Below are 15,500 nucleotides of genomic sequence, written 5' to 3' on the forward strand. Positions count from 1 at the left end.
TGCCGGCACCAAGCCCCACTGATGGTCAGGTCTAGTCCTTTCAACACTCTTCCTCATCCATCCCTTTTTTCCGCCGCACGGCAAAGGTAGCGCTCCGCGGGAAGAACAGCGGCGGCACCGAATGCGTATGCGTCAGGAGCAGCACCACGAACCACACGAGGCAAATCGTCGGCAGCAGCCACGGGCTAAAGAGGTACTTGTCCAGCGTGACATCGTCCACCTGGACGGCGGTGACGAGCGCCAGGCCCACCGCCAGCAGGAAGTAGACGATGGCGCGTACGACGGGCCACGGTTTCCAGGGCGTGAGGCGCGAAACGATCGTCAGGAGGGTCATGAAGGCGAGGCACGCCCCGGACGCGACGTACCCGTAGGTAAACTGCTCCTCGTTAGTATTTTACGGTACGCGCAACGGCCGTGTGCGAATAGATGTAGCAAAGACAGAGCCGCACTTACCACGAGCTGAAACCGGTCCCAGGTGTCGTTGTTGATGGTCGTTGCGAAGCCGCCTCCCATGGTGTCAACGGTGACATTCTTATTCTTGTCCTGGTCGATAAACTCCTGGGTGAGATCGACGTCAAACGTGGCAAACAGGCTGTTCTCCATGGTGACGGCGAGGGTTGTGAGGACGTTGAAGACAAAATCGGTCGTGTTGGCCGGGGGCAGGTCGGCCTCGGCCTTGGTGACAGAGAACCTGGCCAGCTGGGGCCAGTAGTCGTCCGGGATGTCGGTGATGTTTTCGAGGGTGGTGTCGATGGTCTCGATGAGGTCCTGCCACTTGGGGTTGTACTCGGCGAAGAACCTGCTCACCTCGGCCGAGATGTTGGCGTGGACGTCGGCGCTGGTGGCGCGGGAGAGGGCGTCCACGTCGGCGGTGATCCAGTCGGCGCGGAAGTTGTTGAGGACGTCGACGATCTTGGACCACAGGATGAACTGGGTGAAGCCCTGCATGAAGAGCACCATGGCCAGGTGGAAGGGGAAGTGGAGGACGGCCCAGGTCTGCTGCCGCCAGCCGGGGAGGTGCTGCGACTTCATCCAGTCGAAGTAGACGAGGAAGACGAAGTAGGTTGTCGAGGCGCCGGCGGTGACGATGCCGATGATGAGGGGGTCTAGACTTGTCTGTTAGCATGTTGCAGAGCTCACGACGGGGAGAAAACCGTACTCCACGCCTCGGGCGACTTGACTATCGTCACGACCTTTTCGGCCAAGACTACAATGCCGTCGCCGAGAATGATGATGGTCAGGAGACTCATGCGGCCCATGAGATGGGTCTTTGTGAAGCTCAGGACGTCGTGGTACAGCCCGAGGCCAAAGGAGAACAGGGCCTCGGCGGCGGAGATAATGTACCATGTGATGAAGACGTGGCTGTGGTGGTGTTGGAGGTGGAACGAGATGCCGAGATAGATGAGGGCCGCGACCGAGTGCACGGCGATTTGGGCGTAGAATGCCGATCGGACCTTTTTGAACTTGCGGACGTGCCATAATATGCTGCTGTACTCGGCGGCCAGGCAGAGGCGGGAGATCATCAATATGAGTGCTGTGGGAAGATGGATTAGTCTTTTTTTTTCCCTTTCCTTTGACGCGGGGAAAAGGCATACACATGGCTTGCAAGGTGCCCTCGTGGTTATTTTCCTCGGGTCTAAAGTTGGGCGCGACGACTGCGAAGCCGACCATGACGCCGAGATGGACGGCTCGTGCGACTCGTTCTATGAGCGAATCAGTATATGATCCCTCTTCAAGGACGCTGGCTGACGTTTGTGCGCATACCAAAAATGCTGTCCGTCACAAAGCGAACGTCGTAAAGCGCCACGGCGAGCCAAGTAAACCACAGCACCCTATCAAACGGTCAGCAAAGACAAAAGAGGTCGTCGTTGGCCGGGGGAACGGACGTGAAATAGCCGATGTAGCCGGCAATTCTGGTGCTGCTGGTGACAGACTGGTTCTTGGAAAAGACGGTGTAGCTGGCGGCAAAGAAGAGGTCGAAAAAGATCTCGAGCATGTTTGCTTGCTCATGCTACATCCGTTGACGAGGTCAGCATGTTTCTGTTCTTATAGCCCCCGTGATGCCGGGAGCTGTGAGAAAGACGCAGCACAAACCCTTTGAAACTCTGGAGCATCGTCTCTGTACCGGTCACCAAAGGTGCTCAAATTTGGCTCGTCGGCGAGTTTGTCGTCGCTCTTGACGAGCGGGCTCTTGATGAGCTTGAGCTTCTGCTGGGGAGCAGCGGCGTCATGGCCGTGCGTGGCAGCCATTTGCGAGATGGCCCTCAGGAAGCTCAACATTGTGGCTTCAGATACAATATCCCCATGAGATTTGCAAGTTGATAGACAAAGTGCCGTTCCCAAGGTTTTTCAATGTTGTCTCTTGGAAGCGTTAAGGGGCGCCGATACCCGACTGCATTATTCAAGCGGCCGGCAGTTGCAGGCCTCCGTTGACTCTGTGGTGCTAGACGGTAGGGCTGATGGGGTAACAGCGGCTCTTTGACCCATTTCATCTTCAAGGATGCTGTCGTACGGAGTACCAGGGGAGATTGAGTTTAAAGTCTTGGACTGCGGTCTGTCAATGCAACGGGTATGAACCCACAGGGTCCCAGGGTCACGAGGCGGGAGACGCCGTCAACGAGCAGGAACAGGACTGGAAGATTGTTCGCATCACGACGGCTTGAAGCAATGCAGTCGTAGGACCTGTCCCGAGGGGACATGGGGAAACCTCGACTTCAATGTTCCTACATTCATCATCAGCCACACCATCTCCCGCCATCGGCGAGGACAGACGAACCATGATTATCAGATGTGCATACCACGGTAGTGTCAAAAAGCTTGCCATGACTAGTTCAGCCTCAAAACTTTGCTCGATGGTTACATCTTTCTCCACCCGACAGGGCATCGGCACTCGGTCGTCTCGTGCTCGCAAGCGAAGCGTCATTCCCCAGTCTTCATCAACGGCGGTTCCGCCAATGAGACTCTGTCCCCGGGGTCGGGACTGCTGGAAGGGATTAAAAAGTCGTCAGATTTCCATCGCCAGCCCAACAGTCCGAAACCCACCTAACCCACCCTCGAAAGAAAATTTACCGAGGTAGTAATTGGCAAAATTTCTGGACAGGGAACAGCTCAGTAGCTTACGCGGCAGCAAAAAATGCTTCTTTTTTCTCAATTCCTCTTGATTGGTTTTCCCTTGTTTTGTCGTCTGCATCGTCTTCAAAACCAACGCCACGCCGTTGTTGAAAACGGTTGCAGGAGGGAAATGCCTCTTGATTATGCAATGCCTTGCATGTGATCACGTGATCAGTGTCGTGCCTCGCTGATTGACCACGCGCGTCGATCGGTTATTTTCCAGCTTCACTGTTTTTTTCCTAGCTCGCTTTCGGACGCCATTCTAGTCTCCGGACCTCTGCATCTAGAACTACCCTGAATCCGAGATGGCGATTCTCATTTACTAAAATAGGCTCTCTATTAGCACATGTAAACGATGATGACGGTTCAGCCATCTTCTCCTCTCTCCAAAATCCGCAACATCACCTTCTCTCATAGCGAGCCTTTATCTGTTCATGTGTTGCGAGGAATATGGATATCCTCTTTCCTATTCTCTTTGCCTATATAATGACCGCCTACGTGTTTATATCCTACCGATACCAGTTTAGCGGCGTGATTACTCGCATGTTATTATCATTTGGTATCTTTTCTTTTTCAGAGCCCTACTGTCTGTTTCTACAAGTTCTAAAACTCCTTAATTGGCAGTGCTTTGGCATTCAATCTTTACTAATCACGTCTTACAGAATGAATACTAGTTGAATTACGCATTTCTTCAGAAACGATAAGACGCAGCTGCCATTTTTATCTTGGCGTGATAGCTTTCCATTAATAGCATAAGGCAACGTAAACTCCACATTACATTCTCACTCATCCAATTATCGCTCTACCCAACTTGAACCGAACCCCGGCAACTCGGCGCCTCCGTTTATGACACAGCCACGTCGGAACCATGACAGGTTGCTGGAAATGCCATGCCGCGTTGCGGACCACTTGGCAAAGCAATCTCAAGGTCACCATCGACGCGCCTGTCCATTTATTTCCGAGGAGAGAAATTATCATTTACCCCCGCTAATAACATGTCCAAGATAACGGTGGCTTTTACGACTTTTGCGGCCAGATGAGCTCGCCGTCTTTGCCCCTGCATTGGCCGCCCTCCGGGTCCCGGAAGCGTCCGCAAATTCCACAAATAGCACGCCCTATGCCAAGCGGGGATGGGCTGGAATAACGCGAAAGAGAGCCGTGTGGTGCTACAAGGGCACGAGCAGGGTCGAGTACAACTTGGATAAAGCAGTTTTTCACAAGGAGAGTAAGAGATTCCCCCGGAAGCTCTAACCGAGCTATTAAGTTTCGAAGCAGTGCCGTTCCCTTGTAGTTATAAATAATGGAAATTGTACCAAGTTTGCTTGTTGTATCAATAGAGGCAGTTTTATCCGACAACAGTAGCTTCTCACACGAAATCCCTAAGAGACAAACCAAAGTTACAAAATTATGCAAAAGATCAATGAAATACCTAACTAATGTAGTGGTTGTACTATTCCTTGGCCCACGCACTCTCAGCCTCGGGATGGTTCTACTCCTTGAATAGCCTGTATCTTCAGGACCCCGTTGAAGCAGCTTGTGTAGCAGCCAGCGATTCGGATACAGCGTTTTGCGAGCCCTTTTCCGTCGACAAAGAGGTTAGGTAAACCTGGCCAGCTTGCCTAGGATGCCGTGAATTCGAACTCGGCTACTTCGCCTATAGGCGAGTCATCCCAGTACGGGCCATCCTGGTAAAAGTTGACTTGAACCTTGTACCGTCCGGGCATCAGCCTCTCCTCGGAAACCGCGTTGAATGACAAGCGCCTGGTCATTCCTGAAGTGAGCGTCCAAACGCGCGGCTTGGAGTCGATTCTCTTCAAAGTGACTCTGACCGTCACGTCGGCAGGATAGTGAACCTTCTCGTAGTACCAGGCCGATCCCCATAAATACTGGGACCTTTCTCGAAACACGCTCAAGCTGAAGACATTTGTGTGCGTCGGAAGGCAAAATCGGAGCTTGGACCATGTCCACTCGCCTTTGCCGTACCATTCATACCATCCGCTGCAGTCATATGTCGTTGGGTCCTTGGTGTCTGGGTCCTTTTCCGATACCAGGCGATTAAACGCCTTGATCTCCACCGGGGAAGACTGCTTGGTCTAAGTGTTTCGCGTTAGCGCTGATGATAAATTCGACGACAGATTTACTCACCAAGTATGGCTTCCATTTTTGGTAATACTGGTCGGATAGCCAGAAAAGGTGTCGGACTGTTTCTATAGCATTGTCTGGGCTTAAAGCAGTCTCCCGAATCTAGCATCTTGTATTAGTATTAATTTAGACGTTGATTCACTGGAGGCATACCCAGGTCTTTTGGGCATCGATCAATTTGATCTCGTGCTGCTGGATCTCACGGTCCTCTGCTTGACTCAAAGCTTCGCCTGGAATAAAGGTCAATATTTCCATCGCGTCAACAGAAGTGATGGGATGCCTTACGCAGTTGTAGAGTCTTCCGCAATTCCGTATGCTTCACCATCTCCCCCAGGAGTTGGTAGGCTACAGCGCCCGCGGTAGTATAGTGCGCAATCGATTGGTTCTCGGGGAAGTTGCCAATATTCGGATACGTATCAAGAAGAGTTTGGTAGCTGTAGTCCTGAGCACAAGCCATTTCGAGAAACGTGTCTGCCCACGTCTTGGCGGTTGAAAATATTTGCTGGGCCGAGTTTTTCTCGTCCATGGAGTCTGACCGGCCTTGTAGTTGTCTACCGATGTCGCCTTGATAAAAGATCTTGACCTTTACTTGTGCCTTTTTGCTTAGTTTTTCCATGTTGCTTTTAACCTCGGTACTGAGTTGACCTGAAACCCCCCAGAAACTCAACGAGGCCTCGGCACTAGAAAAATGAGTTAGTCCCTGTTAAGTTTGTAGCCTTTGTATTCTCAAGACATACGCGGCTTTGATTTCTTCCTTGTCAGATGCTTCGTCAAAGGTGAGCATTATTCGAGCCATTAATTTGCCTCCCATCTCAAAGCCTAGTATGCTGTTAGCTTCAAGTCTTCATATATCTGAAGCAACGTACCTCTAATCCAGCGGTTGCCAAATCTTGTAGCAAATGGTCTGTCGCTGTCCTCATAAAGCTTAGTGTTGAATGTAAACTGCTCGTTGGAAACTCGACGCTGTTTGTTGATGCTTATTGACGCAATAAAGGTCAAGGAATTAGAAGAGAATGCCGACTCATCAAGATAGCTGCCGGATACAGAAGCCTCTTGACCGTACCCTGAAATACTTGTAGCCGCATTTACGCCAAGAGCCTTCAAGTACGACGTGTAGTCGGACACAAACTCAATGTGTGAGTGAATCTCGGCTTGGCATCCTTCCATGGTCGTTTTCTTGTCAGAAATCATGTTTTTGGCCCCGTCTCTTTTTTCCTTGTCAGCTTCATCTTCCTGGGCCTCCTCGATAATCTTTGCAAGCTCTTCTAGCGTGGTTGGCGTAAAATATCCGTCCACGTCCACGCCAGGCATAACTGGACCTGGCTCTGTGAAATTAAAGTTGCCAGTGGAGTTCTGGTTGCCAGGTCCTTCGGATCTCTTCTCAGTGTTTGTGGCTGCATCCGTAGAGGAGGTCATGACGGCTTTGTGAATTAGACCTCGACCAAGAAAGGTATTATACCTACTGACGTTAGCACGTTTAGGCCCAACATGGTACGGTTACTATACCCTTGTCCCACAGTCAATGCATCCTGATACGGCACCTTGAGTGTCAGTGACGGCCTGATAGAAAAGGCTAGCCAGAGAGCCTTTCCAACCAAAGGATAGGCTTTCATTGTGATGATCGATGACACTGGCAGGAATTGCAAACATATACTCGATCAATAACGGATATGGATAGCCTAGGCTGTTACCTGTAAAGAGAGGGCTTGGTAAAGCTGGAGCTGTTTGAAATTCTCAACACATGTGCTTCCAACAGGACTTATATATACGACGGCACAAGGGCAGGAGCAAGATCGAGTGCGACTTGAATGAGAGACCTAGGCCCTTGCCGTGATTCCCAAGGCGCCTGATGTCTCGCCGCAGCAGACATGCTTGGCGACTTTTACCCTGTCATGATCCCCGTACATTATTGGCATGTAATCCATTATTTTGTCTTATTGTATGTATACGGAAATGCCGTCATGGCGCCTTGAAGCCAGATTCATCTTTCTCCGCGCTCTTGAGCCCCTGAAGCTCTCCTTTTCTTGAACGATTTTCTTCGTGTTGCGGACCAGTTTATTTGGAATCACAATCCAACCCCTGCAAGTTCCGCTATAAAAGAAAGTTGACAAGAGCTATGCACAGGGGTTTTTATATCAATATTAATCCATTTTTCATTCTAGTCCCAACACGAAATATTCGCCGCCCACTTTTGTGGCACTACGGATTGACTCGGTGAAATTCCAGATATCCTCGGATTCCAAATAATAGGTGCCACCCCCAAAGACAGTGCTGACCTGCTGCCCTCGTAACGTGATGCTGTATTGATGCAGCATGTTCGCTATTTTGCGTCTTTTTTTTCGATAAGCCATAATTCTTACACATGCACCCCATGTGGCGAACAGGCCGCAGTCCGACAGACCGGAACTGGCCGTCTACCTGAAGTGGGTTGCTGTCTGGTTCCAGTATCCCTATTGGTTCCAAGGTGTTTAAACATCTACAAGGGGCATATTATCTCCACGTGGCTTGATAAGTCCCTGAACATGCAATCTAACCACTGTAAGATTAGCCATGAGTGACCTGATAGGGGATTATATACAGGGGCCTTTCTGCGAATAAGAGGGCTTTTAGTTTATAATTATAGGTAGCAATTATAATTTATAGGGGAGTAGTCATTTTTTTAATAATAACCAGACTTATTGTAACGGCTAAGGTTCCTAAGGGATAAACTAGTTGTAGTTTATATTGGCAAAGCTACTAGAGCAGTTAATTTAAGTAGTTAGATATTATATTTAGTAATAGGTTATAAATTATAACTAAGTGATCAGAGTTAAAGAGTTATAAGTAAAGCTTATTTAATATAATAATTTATATTAAAAGCTAAGAAGCTAAAGTTTATTTATAGAGCGAAATTAGGGTTCTTATATATAAGGCAGTTACTTTTTCCTAAGAGTAATTTCTAACTATAAGTTATCCTAATTATAAGGTAATTATATTAACTTATATAATAATTATTCTAATTATAAGATAATTCTTATAATTACCTTATATACTCTGACTATTTTTCTAATATAAGCCTTATCTCTCCGCGGGGTAGCTTATATAGTCGGCCTATTCTGCGACCTACACTGCAGCCTGCGGCTGGGTTGTAACACTTATTAATAAGAATTTTTTAATAGCTTATTAAGTACTTTTTTTACCTTGTGTACTTCTTATCTCATGGAATACTAAGGGGCTCGTGGGGGCCCCTCTGCCCCCCACGCTCTGCCCCACACGCTATAAGCAATAAAGCTAGTACTAAGCAGGTAATATATAATATAAAAAGTATAATATAACCTATTATACCTGATAAGGCTATTAGTATAATTATTATTAGCTAATTTTATAGTAAATAAAGGTAGCACTTATCTATTCTTATCTGATTAGCTAATAACCCCTGGAATAAGTGCTCTACGAGCCCCTCGGTATTCTATGAGACAATAATCCCTTTTAATTAATTATAACCCCCCTTATCATGCCACACCTGGCTAAACTTTCAGGGTCTGAACATGTCAATATTTGTTCCCCCTTTTACGTCATGCAACTCGTCGTCACCGTTACGAGAGGCTTTTACATTGAAAAGAAGAAGCCCTTATTACAGAGCCTAGTATGTATTGTACATGCACCCTCCGTTCTCTAAGCTTCCTCGGGTGTATTGTGACTTGCTTTCCGTTGTGGGCGCACGCGACTACGTAGTTGATTGACTGCGTCTCGCCAGATATTACTACATCTCCGGCGGTTTCAACACTATGGAACTTGCTCCACTACCTAAATGAATCCATGTGAGTGGGTCATCCAGAAGGGAAAAATGTGAACTGAATTTGTGAGCAGGACATAGCACTTGACATGATAGGAACTCACACTTATACACGAGGGCGACGATCACGGCACCTAGAGCAGAAGGCCCTCATCGGCTTCTTGTATTTATAGAGCTCTTTGGTCAACTAGGCCTCGAGGGTAACCAAGAATCTTGAATACTAAAGACTCCTATTAAATCAATTGAGTTATTTCTCCAAGCCCTGACTGATCCCTTGTTACAGCTGGAAATGAGAGGCAGAGTAAGGTGTCACTATGAGCCGTTGTCTTCAGTTTAGCATGACGTCATCAGTCCTAGATTATTAGATACAGCCCGTATAAAATTTTATCCGTGAAACACGATGGGATAACCATTTCCCACCTAGTCTCCTCTGCTATCAGATTTTGAAAGGGTCCATGACAGCTCTGCTGAGAATCGCAGGCTTCGCAACACAATGGCCTCTGCCCTAAGAAAGGCACCGGTCTTGTTGGGGTGACTTGCTACCATGTAGTGTCGGAAGGTTAGCTAAACTCTAAGTTTGTTCAGCAATCCGTATGAGGCACCATGGTCAAGCGGCTTATAGTTAGCCATGTAATTTGGCTTTAAACACACGCACTAAAGACGGCGTGACACAAAGGGACCCAGACGGACTTATATAAAGGGTGTGCTCCGGCCTGCTACGTCTTGTCCACTACCATTTCTCTACACAAAACCAAACAAAACCTGCTTCTTTCCCCATGGCTTCCAAATCTACCGTACCGTATTCTGCCCGAGCCGCTTCCCATCCGCATCCTGTCGCCAAGAAGCTGTTCCGGATTGCGGACAGCAAAAGGTCAAATTTAATTATATCGGCCGACTTTACCGACACGGATAGTCTTCTGAAATGTGCTGATGGTAAGCACATGTGCGCGTGCTCCGTCATTGACTTGCTAACCCGGCCTTTACGAACAGAGCTTGGACCCTACATCGCAGTCTTCAAGACCCATGTCGATATTATCCATGACTTCAGTGACAAGACTGTTTCCGGGTTAAAGGAACTTGCGGCAAAACATGACTTCCTCATCTTTGAAGACCGTAAATTCGTCGACATAGGGACGACTGTACAGAAGCAATACCACGGCGGCGCCCTCCGCATCTCCGAATGGGCAGATATTGTGAATGTAAGCCTTCTCGGGGGTGATGGCGTCGTGGATGCACTCGAGCAGGTTATTTCCGACGAGACATTCCCGTACCGTAGCGAGAGAGGTTTGCTCTTGCTGGCCGAGATGACAACGGCCGGCAGCCTCGCTGTTGGTGAGTACACCCAGCGCTGCGTTGACGTTGCGAGAAGGAAGGGCATGGGCGGCGCGGTGATGGGCTTCGTGGCCACGCGCAGCCTTGGTCCTGCAGGGCTCGATCCCAGCTTGGCCGACGAAGATTTCGTCATCTTCACGACGGGCGTCAACGGCAGCAAATCGGGCAATGTATTGGGCCAGCGGTATCAAACGCCCGCGGCGGCTGTTGGGGGCGGATCCGATTTTATCATTGCTGGGAGAGGCATTTATTCCGCAGAGGATCGTGTCCAGGCTGCAAAGCAATACCAGGAAGAGGGCTGGGCGGCCTATGAGGCTCGGATCTCGATGTAGGTGCTGGATTTGAGATGGATACTCTATCAAGACTAGGACTTGACTCTGCTCTACTATGTAATGAATTGTGACAGGTATGAAATACAATAATTCCAAAACTATAGGCTTATATTAAGAACCTGGATTTCACGATGAAAACCTGCCGCTCACCATATTTGTCCACGCGTGGACCCCGCTCGTTCATCGTTTTCTGTGTAATGAGCCATTCTCCATTTCACCTGTCAATATTGAATGTGCCGTTCAAGAACGAACCGTCCTCACTCGACTCAACCGTGAGATATTGGCAATTCTCATCTAGCTATGAGCAAATCTGCCGGCCCGGGGGATGCCGCCGTGGACTTGCCTAGGCTTCCTCGGAGACGTGTTTGTAAACAGACATAAGACCCAGTCTTTGAACTTTTCCCAAATCTCACAAGCCTTGTCCCAGACACAGCTGACAGCCCCCCGGAGCCAGTCAAAGAGATGCTCCCACGGCACGAAATAAACCGCTGCAGCGGCCAAGACTCCGAGGGCAACCGCAGGTCCAGCGGCGGTGGCGACAACAGTAAACTTGGCACCGCCAGCCCCTATTTCCAGAGCGTGCAAGCCAAAGGCATATTTAACGTGGATGCCGCCTACTGCTCCGCCGAGTGCGACGGTGAATTTCGCAGTCCCGACCACGATGCCCAAGATGGCGGCAACTGGTCCCCTCACCTTATCCCAGTTGCTGTCCTTGGACAGAGTCTCGAAATGTTGGCGCAACTGGGATTTTTCCGAGTCCCCAAACTCGCCACGGCACCGTGACCAGTTGGGCAAATTGACAATGTCAGCTATTTTGATGCGAACACCGTGCTTGTAGCCAACCAGGAGCTCATGGCGCCCGTGTTTATGTGCCTGCCACTTGTCGAGACGCACGTCGTTGTAGGTCGAGGACCCGTGGACAAGCAACTTGCCTCCATCTGAGCGTTTGACACACCGGAGAATCTTGAGCTGCTTGAAGTGCGATGGAACATGAAACGAGATTTCGTCTACAACAGGGCTGAAAAGGAGCGTCAATATGCGACGCTCTCTCGAAAGCCCAACGGCGTCAATGGTGTCCTGCAGGAGTTCTGCCGTTGTGAAAAACACGAGAGGCGCTACAATACCTCGGTCAGAAACAAGATGTGTCATTTTGCGGTTTTTGTTCTACTTACACCCGCGTTTGAATAGTCCGGCATGATGTGCGCAAGCTTTCTTGAGGCTACCTAGGCCCTGCTCGCGAATGATGCAGATGGTGACGCTGCTGTTGCTTCTTTCCTTGATTGTGACGGCTGCCACCTCTTGCACTTCTTCCTTGACAGACTGCTTGGATGGAGACACGAGGGCTGAGCTGGCGGACGAAGCGTGGGATGACATGTTGTTCCAGTTGATGGTGGGAAGTATTTAAAAAGGTAACTGGGGCTTGTAACTTATAAGCGGGAAGAATAAGTTTTTTCGTCACGAGGAAAATGCTGATGGAACCAGATGACGACGACTTTGACACAAGAAGGAGAAATTCTCAACATGTTAAGGGTGAGTTGAAGGACTTATATAGACAGAAAACTGCTCCTACAAACACATCTTCAACTCTTGCCTACTATCCGCTCACTGCCCGTTTGGGCATTCATTATGCACGGCAATTTGAGCATCCAATCATGTCACGGCCGCTGGCGTCCTGTCGGCATCACTTGCATGTTCCATTCGCGACATTTGGTGCTCCGCCACTAGAACGGTGAGCGGCGTCCAATCACATGCCAGTCAAGGACGCAAAGGAACCAGATGAGACTGCGACACGGTCCAGATTTGGGAACCATTTCAGCCGTCAGATGGCGGAAAGAGAGCACAAGGCTTTCCATGCAATAAAGTCTGGTCTGGTACTTGAGACGCTGCTGAAGAGCGGGGAAGTCGTCTTACTGTTTACACCTCCAAGCCATCAAGCAATTTGCCCAACTTGACAGACAGAGCAGCCTCTCCACCACGAATTCGTCTTTATTCAAGAGGGTAAAGGATCCTACAGAGAACTCCGTATACGAGCAAGTCGCCTGCGCTGGCAACAGAATGTCTACAGGACGGCTGCCATTCAGCCAGTCGCCAACTGACCAAGACTGGCGGCGAATGAGGCCAATCATCACAGAAATATGGCTGAATCGAGCCAGGAACACGGAGCACCTGGTGCAAATACTCAGGGAGGAACACGCATTCAGAGCCACGTAGGAAGCACTCTCCCAAAGAAAGCATGACACGTACAGGGCCGCTTAGTACTTTTCATTGCGAGCAGGAAAAGTTCATGCCAGAACCACATCAAGAAAAAATGGGCATTGGACACGTACAAGCCGCGGAATACACGAACCCGTGCGGACGGGTCGTCTTCCGCCTCGAGAAAACGCGCAGGTCGCTCTTCACAGCGGCAAACCGCGCCGCTCAGACCGGCTGCTCTCCTTCCCAGTCCGACGACGAACCGGATGCTCAGGCCCGGCGTCCATCGAGCCCCAGAGCTGATGCAGTACTCGATTGACGGATTTGTTCTCGGCGTATTCGGACGCTCCGTGGAGCAATTCACAGTGTGGGATCTGATGCGGCCCAAGTTGGACCACGGGCTGAGCTGGCAGAGGATAGCGGATTTATACTGGTCGGCTTGGAAGAACAAGCAGGCCGGAAGCTGGAAGAAGGTGAGGAAGGGTGTACGACAGGCTCATCAGGAGATACGCATCTTGGTCCGTCACGGTAATCCGGGAATGTTCCGACTCTTGTGGAAACTAAGTGACCCCTTGGCGTTGGACAAGGTGAGGAAGGCGGCGGCGACGCCTTCCAAGGACGTGCAGCGTGTCTATCATCACGCCTTTCTGGCCAAGTTCTGGCGAGTCTGTTACCAGCTGCTCAAGATGGACTTGCAATCGGGGACTGGGTTCTCGTTCCTGCTCGATTTTCTGATGGAGTTGGAGGGCGTGTACTGCGCTGATTTCGGCATGCATCATCCCATCCGGTGCCTTGTGTTTTCCCTTGCCCAGGTGTCGAGGGAGCATGTGCAGGACATGTTGGGGATTGGCGTGAGACGCAGCATGCAAGTCATGGCGCCTGGGGTGACGTCCGGCCAGAAACGGGCCTTGGTTATCCGATGGTGGACGGCGGATGTAGAGCGGACGTGGTAGCTTTCACTCTCGGTGAAGCGACGGTGTTGTGTATCCCGAGAAGCCTTTACATTGAGTCTTGGGCGGGTGTTGATGATGAAATGCTATTCTACAAAATGGACAAGCCGCAGAATGAATCGCCGTCACCTCACTTGCTGTCAACGGAATACATACACGCTCGGGAGGTCTCGTCGTTTTGAAAAGGCACAGACAACGTAAGCCAAGCCAGTTTGACTCCAAGGCCCCATGAGCTATTTTCGTGGCATCAAAGCACAGGACGAGGAACAACACCTTGATGCTGGCCGAGGTGCGCAGAGGCAGTGTCGGTGTCGGTGTTTCATCTTGGCGATTCGGTGAATTAGTGTACGGGAAGCGCATGACTAGCCTCAGGCCTATTGGGATGAAAACGTTTATCAAAATTACCTCCATGTTTGCATCCAGCAGCATTCACAGCATGCAATATATTTGCGACAGGAGTGGGTGTTGATATAATGATATCAGGGTCGCTGATTGGTCCAAGTAACGATACATAGCACGCAGCTTAAAGTGTCAATTCTCGCCTCATTTCTCTCTCATAACCATTCCTGTGAGTGCCTCGCTTTGAGCTCGTGGCGCGTTCGCCATGGTTTCACCTTCAAGTCCGTGCATAAATGTCAACTAGTCCTTCACCCCTTCTTATATCCCGCTGAGCTAAACTATCCCGCGAGTCAACCAGATGACTCTGCATTATACCAACTCTAGGCTTAATAAGTGGGGTCATGATCATGAATTCATGATTCATGATAGGTCCTGAAACCGCCCAGTATTGCGCCCATCTTGTATAAAATAGTGGGCGATGGAGGCATCAAGTTGGATGGAGATTGTGTCTGCCCTACTGGCACCACTCGTATTGAGGGGGTGTGACAAGGGCCTAGCTTGGAGCAATTACTCAATTCATCTAATAACAGTCTTTGGTATCAAAGGTCCTTGGTTTTCCTCAAGGCCTTAAGGGACCAAAGATGTCTATTTGTACAAGAAGTCGGTGAGAGCCTTCTGCCCTAATCCCGTGACCGTAGCCCTTGTGTAACCGGCACATTTCCGTGTAACAGGGGGGTTGCACTAAGAACGACAATGCCGAGGCAGATGACGAGTGTTAGTATCAGCCAGGTGCGAGACCTCTAGACGTCACCTAGCTGTACTTGTATCTAGTAATGGACGTCAGTTTTGACCAAAATCATGAGGATCAACTCAACATCTTTCGTGGGTCAAGGTTTTGGAGAGGGCGGGAAGTGTATTATAGGGAGTTGGTTGGTTTGGAGGACTTGACTACTTATACATGCTTTGCGGTTGGGCCAGCGCCATTTTTGTCATGAATATGGTTGACATTGTAAGATTGTGAGATGGCAAGCCTTATTGTAGCATGTAGACTCAAGCAAGGCAAAGACGTCCTGTTTTGGCAAATATTATATTCAGTACGAGGCAAAACGTAATGCCTCAGTCCCCTGGTGCATACGGAGTGTGCTCATGGTAATTTGTTGTGCCGCTCAACGGGATAGGTGGCGCCGAGTCCAGCCACTTTCCCCTTGTTAATAATAGTCTAGAGTCTGACGCATGAATGAAGGGGTCTTGGCGCTAAACATCATGTAAATGGGGGCGAGGGATTTTGTTCTGCAAGCATGTATGTAGTGTAGAATAATTACCGGC

The 15,500-nt window shown here is 49.6% G+C and overlaps 5 protein-coding genes across 5 annotated transcripts; 2 read left to right on the plus strand and 3 right to left on the minus strand.

Moving 5' to 3' along the window:
• Positions 1-40: 40 nt before the first annotated feature.
• On the minus strand, positions 41-2,280 carry MAA_09436 (Low temperature requirement A; the record flags this gene model as incomplete). Its single annotated transcript, XM_007827434.2, has 7 exons — positions 41-376; positions 454-1,106; positions 1,160-1,534; positions 1,596-1,703; positions 1,765-1,832; positions 1,887-2,011; positions 2,095-2,280. 7 exons carry the CDS (start codon positions 2,278-2,280, stop codon positions 41-43), a joined length of 1,851 nt encoding a protein of 616 aa, XP_007825625.2.
• A 2,450-nt stretch (positions 2,281-4,730) lies between these two features.
• On the minus strand, positions 4,731-6,669 carry MAA_09437 (uncharacterized protein; the record flags this gene model as incomplete). Its single annotated transcript, XM_007827435.1, has 6 exons — positions 4,731-5,204; positions 5,257-5,355; positions 5,407-5,483; positions 5,539-5,933; positions 5,991-6,072; positions 6,120-6,669. 6 exons carry the CDS (start codon positions 6,667-6,669, stop codon positions 4,731-4,733), a joined length of 1,677 nt encoding a protein of 558 aa, XP_007825626.1.
• Positions 6,670-9,804: 3,135 nt separating this feature from the next.
• MAA_09438 (Orotidine 5'-phosphate decarboxylase, active site protein) lies at positions 9,805-10,692 on the plus strand (the record flags this gene model as incomplete). Its single annotated transcript, XM_007827436.1, has 1 exon — positions 9,805-10,692. The coding sequence occupies one exon, from the start codon at positions 9,805-9,807 to the stop codon at positions 10,690-10,692; it is 888 nt and encodes a 295-aa protein (XP_007825627.1).
• A 294-nt stretch (positions 10,693-10,986) lies between these two features.
• On the minus strand, positions 10,987-12,066 carry MAA_09439 (uncharacterized protein; the record flags this gene model as incomplete). The annotated part of the gene is made up of 2 exons (XM_007827437.1): positions 10,987-11,807; positions 11,865-12,066. The coding sequence occupies 2 exons, from the start codon at positions 12,064-12,066 to the stop codon at positions 10,987-10,989; spliced, it is 1,023 nt and encodes a 340-aa protein (XP_007825628.1).
• Positions 12,067-12,827: 761 nt separating this feature from the next.
• On the plus strand, positions 12,828-13,838 carry MAA_11594 (uncharacterized protein; the record flags this gene model as incomplete). Its single annotated transcript, XM_011412509.1, has 2 exons — positions 12,828-12,899; positions 12,939-13,838. 2 exons carry the CDS (start codon positions 12,828-12,830, stop codon positions 13,836-13,838), a joined length of 972 nt encoding a protein of 323 aa, XP_011410811.1.
• Positions 13,839-15,500: the final 1,662 nt, after the last annotated feature.

Source organism: Metarhizium robertsii, assembly GCF_000187425.2.
Source record: "Metarhizium robertsii ARSEF 23 chromosome Unknown MAA_Scf_10, whole genome shotgun sequence".
NCBI lineage: Eukaryota > Fungi > Ascomycota > Sordariomycetes > Hypocreales > Clavicipitaceae > Metarhizium > Metarhizium robertsii.